Raw genomic sequence first — 7945 nt, 5'->3', positions numbered from 1 at the left:
TCAGCCGTGGTATGCTCACAAGTAACACACTGTTTATCTCCTCGTGATGTTCCAGCCATGGTATGCTCACAAGTAACACACTGTTTATCTCCTCGTGATGTTCCAGCCATGGTATGCTCACAAGTAACACACTGTTTATCTCCTCATGATGTTCCAGCCATGGTATGTTCACAAGTAACACACTGTTTATCTCCTCGTGATGTTCCAGCCATGGTGTGTTCACAAGTAACACACTGTTTATCTCCTCCTTTAGGAAAACGTACACTGAAGAAATTTATTGTGTATAGATGAAGCAGTTAATTTTTACTGCTTGAGGCAAACCAGATATTAACAGTAATAATAATGGAAATAACTGTGCAATATTATATAAATGAATTATATACATTTTAAGGAACTTCTAAAAAATTCAAACATGATAGTAATGTTGACCTGCTACTTGTGAACATACCAATGGCTAGAACATCACGAGGAGATAAATAATGTGTTACTTGTGAACATACCATGGCTGGAACATCACAGGAGATAAATAATGTGTTACTTGTGAACATATCATGGCTAGAACATCACGAGGAGATAAATAATGTGTTACTTGTGAACATACCATGGCTGGAACATCACGAGGTGATAAACAGTGTGTTACTTGTGAACACACCATGGCTGGAACATCAGGAGGAGATAAACAGTGTGTTACTTGTGAACACTGATGGTTCTTTCTTTTAAGGATCTGATTATAGTAAACTGGCTTATCAGTATAAAAACCTTTCATGTCTAGCTATTCAGGATTTATTATCTAAATGACTTGTTTGGAAGTTTTCTTACAAGGATATAAGAACAAGTTTTTATAGGAAAGTTATAAATCAATACTTTTGTCTCTCAGCAAGAAGAAGTGTATGAATATTGCCTACGACTTTTTAAAACCAGCTGTGAACATGATCCGTCACTTGATGTTGTGGCATACATTTTTGAAGTTTGGGTACCAGAGGTAATGTATAGTATTTTAAGTTTATATTGCTTTGTGATTCTAGAAATAGGTATGATTTCACAAAGAACAACACATTCATGATTTAAAAAAAAATTAAATATTGCAGGATGATGTTTGTTTTTTACTTAAAAGTAATTTCATACATGACCATATTGTGTCTTACTTTATAAAAGTTACATTTTCCTGTGTAAAAACTAATTGTGTCAGTATAGGAATTAAAGATTTACTAAGACAACCAATTAACAGTAATTTAGAATGATTATTTCAAACCTTTTACACTCCATGAACCAGGAGTGTACGTGTTTATAATGTTTTTCCTACTTTAGCTTCTTAACCCTATGTCTACGAGTCTTCTTATGGTCATGGGTCAAAGGCCACGTCATCTCGTTTGTAGACTCGCAATCGAACTTTTATTGAAGTACTATTTTATGAATGTATGTCGACAACAGCAAAGTAAAATTCTGTTCTTGTTGTTTTTTCAGTACATCTGTTATGCAATATACCTTTACTTTCATAACTGTAGGCAATCATAAAGGCAATGTCTCGGGAACAAGGACTACAACTTGAAGAGGCTGAAAAGATTTTCAACTGTTATGCCATTTAGAAAGATCGAGTTTGCACAGGCAAGTAGAAGAGAAATCTAGTAAAGTACTTGTCAGGAACAGTAGATACTAAACCTTGAAGCTATAAGATCAATGGAATTTGAAGTCATTGGGCTAGCTAGATAGTTTCAGGTCCCACACTTTTTTAATGTACTCAGATTGGATTCTGTATGGTTTAATTGTAAAATAACCAATTTATTTTAACCTTTTGTGATTTGAAGTGTCATCATTATTATATAAGTGTTGCTAAATGTACATTTATTTTAAAGAAATAAGAATTACGATTCCTCAAAAGCTGTGAAATTAAGTATACGTTCAAAAATTTAGAAAAAAGAAAGAACTTGGTTTCAGCCCAGCTACATAATTTAGATGTGTGTGTGATGTTTTAGTCATTGGACTCTGTGTACGTCAGTAATGTGCTGTAGTGACAGTTTATACACAAGGAAACTGCCCCTCTGTAAGAAATTCACTTCATTTATGTCTGAGCTTTTTAGTAGTGTACAGTTTTGCCTAAATTTGTATTAGACCTTTGGGATATCATAAACTTTCAAATGTATGTTCTATTGTAAATTTTATCCACATTTAGGATGGCTGTAGTTAGTAAATAAACTCTGAAAAGCTATTTATCGTGCTATACGTATACTGACAACTTGATCTGGTAACCATTAGTTCAAGTCTAATTGAATGAACAGGTAGAAGAAGTTTGATCTCTGCAGTGTCAAGTATTTACACAAAACAGAGATTCATGTACCTGTTGTTCTTTTTTACTAAACATCTTGCTAAAAGTTTATTGGCTGGAACATATAACTAGCTTTCTTTATCAAAATTAGAGGTTTATTACAGAGAGACAAAATTTAATGTTAATGACAATAGTATACATACAATCTGTCTCGCCATCCTAGGTTAGATACTTCATGATTTAATAATAATTTATGTGTGAATGTATACATTTACAAGTTTTCTATAATTAGACATTTCTTTGCATCACATGTTTTGTTTATGAGGTGTCTTAACTAAATGTAGTGTCTGTCACATACACTTTCAGAATAAACTCATTATGGACTCTTGAGCAAAATCTTTGTAATTTGTTTCAGGTTATGCTTTATAATCATAATTACACTGTATACAATATATGCAGAGAAGCAGGATATATTAAAACACCAGAGTTTATTTATGAACATAAAAAGGTTTTATTAATGACAAGGCCCCCCCCAGTGGCACAGCGGTATGTCTGCGGACTTACAACGCAAGAAACCGGGTTTCAATACCCGTGGTGGGCAGAGCACAGATAGCCCTTGTGTAGCTTTGTGCATAGTTAAAACAAACAAACAATTAATGACAGGACTCTTGGGTTTTGTTACTCAGTAACTGTAGTTAATTAGTTTATGTACAAACACCGAATGACTGTGTAAACTGTTTGCAAATAAGCTTTCTTTCAGGCCAGTGCTCATTACATCTTAACCCTAGTAGGTTCAGATACCTATTCAAAACATTAAGAAATTCTTATTTTATGATAAACGTGTCTACGCCAAGAATTGACGAAGGCTCGTATGGAAATGTCCCATTTACTTGTTGCTTAGAGATCTTTTTTTTTATATTTTGAATGTTGTTTGATGTCATCCATTTAAAACTAGTTTTCTTTTTATAGCTGTTAATGTGTAATGATTTTACACATACGTTCATCAAGGAATCTCACTTTTTCTTTACAATTATACTTTTCCCTGCATTAAGTTCTCAAGATATCATGAATTACCTAAAGGAAGTTATTTACTCAACACTTTTATGAATAGCTCTGTAATACCTATCTTTTATTCACTCACTAATGTACAGTCTGAAATAAAAGTGCAGGTTCTAAAGATGAAATTTTGTGGTGAGATTGCCTCAGTCTGAGCTTGATTTACTTATTTTTATACTAGTAAACAAGTACCTTGTTAGTAAGTTACAAAAACTTAAATTTCATTAATAATAGTAACTCAGACAAACCAATCTGTACCATTGTGAGGTTCGGTTTCCTAACTACCAATAATAGTGCACATACAGATAACAACCATTTGATTACAATACGGGGATGAAAAGTGAATTAAAAATTGCTGTAATACCCAGGTACTAGTGAATTTTTTTTACTACTAAATTACTATTGTATTTGTTAACAAAAAGCAAGTACCCAAAGAAAGCACCATTCTAGGGTTTTTCAGAGTGTTAAGTTTACAGTTTTTCACAAAATACATAAAAAGCCAGAATAACAGTTCTATTGTACCCGAGCAAGGAAACATTATAATATAATAATGACTTGGAAAACAATGATTTAAAAGTATAATGTAATGATTTATTTTGGGGGAACCTACTACTTTTTTTCGACAGAACACTGGGTCTTCTTTAGACCAATGTTCTGTTGAAACATGTTGCATGTTCCCCCAAAATAAATCACTTCATTATACTTATAAATTATTGTTTGCCAACTCATTATTAGTTCTATCATAATTAACTTCTACACAGCACAAACAATACATATCAAACTCCACTGTTTTAATCTAAAAATAATTATTATTTTAGTGTAACATGCAACACAAACTGGTCATTGATAATGTGAGTGATAGACTACTAATAATGAATTTGAGTTTTCTCTCTGCTAATTAAAATACTGTTGGAGCTTAATTTGACAAAAATTCAGAATTGTAAAAATATCTTGTAGACTTGTGAAATCAGGTTACTTTCACATGCTTAATATTCCAACTTGTGAAAAATTAATCTCGAGCACAGTGTTATGTATATTGTTGTGTGTCAAAGTGACTTTTGTATTTGTGAATAAAGTGATAGTTTTGAAAATGTATAGTTGTTACAGTTTTCATTATTTGAATTGTGGATCTTAATTCATGTATTGAAAATGGCACCAACAGTTGAACTAAAATAATTTTAGAAAAATATCTTAAGTACTCCTATTTAATAATTATAAATTCTCCTACTTTCAGTGCCTTTCATATGTTAACCCCATTGACTGCAGCTAAGTTAACTCTAGGTCGAATGGTGACCAGTTTTATATAGTTTTATTTGGTAATCTCATTTCACCCACTTACATACTTTTATTTGAATAATTAATATCTTCTGCATACAATACTTAAAAAAAGAATAACAGAAAATACAGGTTTTCCAGTTCATAACACTGTATTATCTGTTACCCAAAATATTGCATTTTCATCATTCTATATCCCCGAGATGAAAATCTTTTGGAGAGAGAGTTTTAATAAAAAATATTTAATGTACACGTAAACAAGTGTAGTAAAAATTATGGTTTATTATAGGAAGCTATTCACTCATTTAAATCTGGAATTAGAATTATAAATTCAAAGTTCTGTCCATACAAAGCTTAATTTTCTATATACGTGTATGAATGTAAATGTTTATCAATACATCAGTTCAAAATGTCATAAAACTTTGGGTTTATTCTTCAACTTGTATATTTCAATTATTTAAATCAATAAACAACAACAGAAGGTGATTACAACTATAACAATCAAATTTAAGATGGATTGATCCCTCTATATATCTGACTTAAATTAAGATTTCTGCGAATAAAGAAGCTACTTTCTAATTATTCACTATAACTTTCTCTACGGCTGGAAAGTTTCCACAAACTCTGAAACAAGTTTTTTCAGTTTAATATCAGTCTCATTACTAATCTGTCCCTCTGTGGCTATTATGTGAAGTAGTTCCTTTTGAGTACTACGGATATGCTGCAAGAACTCCTTTTCAAACTTATTAATGGAAGAAGGGTCCAGCTTGTCCAGATAACCTCTGACCCCAGTGTAGATAACAGTTACTTGTTCCTCAATGGCCATAGGATCTAGGATTGAAAAGAAGTGACCTTCTATTCAAGGCTGTACAATACTTAAAAAATATAGTTTACTATGTGGTGGTATGGGTGAAGCAGGCATGTGTATATTTACTGTCTTTAAAATAGAATAGTGGAGCAATTAAAGAATGTTACATATCAGAGACTAGATATGATTGACTACTAGAAGTAAGATCACTTATTCCTGTGTGCACAGGAATTGGAGAATTAATGTTTTCTATGATTCTGAATTTAGTGCGTATCTCTATGAAATTTGGCAAGCTGCAAGTGAAGTCTGTTGTACTCCAAAAATCAGGATATTTATATAAAGTATTTTTGCTAGGTTTGTCTTCGAATTTTCTGACTCAGTCTGACTAGTGAGAGTGCATTTAATTTGCATGTTACAGTTTTCATACTTCATTTACATAACCTCTAGTACTTAATAAATCAATATCACGATTTTTTTTTGTCTGACCTAATGCTACTTACAATGAAATCATCAATCGCGATCAATGTGCATAATTTCTCGTTTAATGTAGTACTTATCTTCAAAGTTTCAACCGTTAACCTTTTTTACATTTATTTTCTGTAATTTTACAGTTTCATTACTGTATTTAATAACTATTTGAGCATAAATCTTCTTGTCAAAACAAACACAGTGGGAGGTAATTATCCGTGGATCATAAACGTCACAAGCTAAATACACGACCTGCGTGATTTTTGCAAGTGCAAATCGTAACTAAACTAGGGCTCATTTTTTTCATTTAAAATTTTCAATGAAAATTCTTGGAGCTTGTAAATATACATTTGAGAACACAAATATAAAAGGCAAAAGAATATCCTAAAGCAACTATAAATTAACTGGCTTTCACTTGCAAAAAAATGTGAAACTGAGGCCAAATATCTAATTATTAACAAACAAACAAACTAGCCTCCTAACAAATCTTGTAAAGAACAATTTACTCTCTCTATTGGTTATGAATAATTTAATAACAAATGTCGGTAGAATTACTGAAATTTTCTGAAAAACACGAAGAGACCGGAGGAACACAACATTTAGGTTTTGTTGTTTTAACAACTCATTAAAGCAAGAAACTTACATTCTGGCTTGCCAATATCTATAGCACAAGTGTGTAATTGGTGAAATACTCAGATCGTATATAGGTGGGAAAAAAATCAATTGCTGAAAATTTAACATTTTCTTTATTTACAAACAACTTACCATACTGTCCTTGTTTCAAAAGTTCAGTGAGTCGAACACCACGATTTAGAAGTTGCTGTGTAGATGCGTCAAGGTCCGAACCAAACTGAGCAAAGGCTGCAACTTCACGATACTGGGCCAGTTCCAGCTTCATGGAGCCTGCCACCTGGTGGCAAAAAGTAACACTGTTAAAAGCTTTACATTATATATGAATTAAAATAAGCAAGTTATAACCAAGCCTAAGAATGTCAAACTAATCAATATTATATTTATAAAATATCAGTTAAGTAAAATTACAAGAGAAATAAATTTATTATCTACAAGAGTCTCACCTGCTTCATAGCTTTGGTCTGAGCAGCAGAGCCTACTCGACTCACAGATAGACCTACATTGATGGCAGGCCGGATTCCTTTGTAGAAAAGCTCAGTTTCCAAGAAAATCTGCCCATCAGTGATGGATATCACATTAGTTGGGATGTAGGCAGACACGTCACCAGCCTGAGTTTCAATAACAGGAAGAGCTGTAAGGGATCCTCCACCAAAGTGGTCATTCATCTTAGCAGCTCTCTCCAGTAATCGAGAATGTAAGTAAAACACATCACCAGGGTAAGCCTCTCGGCCAGGAGGACGTCTCAACAGTAGTGACATCTGACGATAAGCTACAGCCTTTACAAAAAATGACAACTGGTTACTGAAGAATACACATATAAAAACAGTTTTATTTGAGTTGAATTATTTTTTCTTCTTCAAAGAACCAGATTTTCATTGGTACAAGATGTCTGATGATACAGTAAATTAACACTTTCAACATGGGCTTGGTAGATTTGACTGACATCATAACCACAAAGGAATCATTACAGTTTCCATACAATAACTTTTAATACAGTACGCTTATCTTCATAAAATATGACAAACTTTCAGTAAACATTACAAGTCTTTTGTAAACAAAAACTCAGATTTTTTACTAAAGATTTGTCTGTGAATATATTAAATCAGTATTGATTGCTCCAAGTGCAAAATGATTTATGTTTATATTAAAAATACTTTTCTTTATCTGAAAATTTTCAACTTTCATTGATGTAACCTATAAACATCAAACGTTTTTTCAGCAAAAAACATTGTATTTTATCTGTTATCTTCTTTACTCTAACGTTATAGAGACTCGTTCAACTTGACCAACTATTTAACCACAACATGTACGAAATAAATATAAATTACCATCTTTTTTCTAAAACAACTGCAAATAGTAAATAGGAGCTTACATTTGTTTATCCTAAATAGCCTAAGGCTTGTAACAGTATACATCTGTTTATATTTAATTTTATTGTTTTA

At 32.1% G+C, this 7945-nt stretch overlaps 1 protein-coding gene and 1 long non-coding RNA gene across 2 annotated transcripts in view; one reads left to right on the top strand and one right to left on the bottom strand.

Moving 5' to 3' along the window:
• The first annotated feature begins 711 nt into the window (after window positions 1-711).
• On the top strand, window positions 712-4414 carry LOC111087871. Its single transcript, XR_002612498.1, has 2 exons — window positions 712-982; window positions 1506-4414. It is a non-coding gene; the product is annotated as an uncharacterized LOC111087871 (long non-coding RNA).
• A 590-nt stretch (window positions 4415-5004) lies between these two features.
• Window positions 5005-7945, bottom strand: part of LOC106467880 (ATP synthase subunit alpha, mitochondrial-like) — a 20498-nt gene continuing 17557 nt past the window's right edge. The window contains exons 8-10 of the mRNA XM_013928262.2: window positions 6947-7279; window positions 6636-6780; window positions 5005-5425 (exon numbers count right to left, since the gene is read on the bottom strand). Of these exons, the coding sequence (XP_013783716.1) occupies window positions 5193-5425; window positions 6636-6780; window positions 6947-7279 (711 nt within the window). The 3' untranslated portion in view covers window positions 5005-5192. The remainder of the gene's footprint in view (window positions 5426-6635; window positions 6781-6946; window positions 7280-7945) is intronic.

Source organism: Limulus polyphemus, unplaced genomic scaffold (genome assembly GCF_000517525.1).
Source record: "Limulus polyphemus unplaced genomic scaffold, Limulus_polyphemus-2.1.2 Scaffold2776, whole genome shotgun sequence".
Taxonomy (NCBI): Eukaryota; Metazoa; Arthropoda; class Merostomata; order Xiphosura; family Limulidae; genus Limulus; species Limulus polyphemus.
This window is presented reverse-complemented; position numbering and strand designations above follow the sequence as displayed.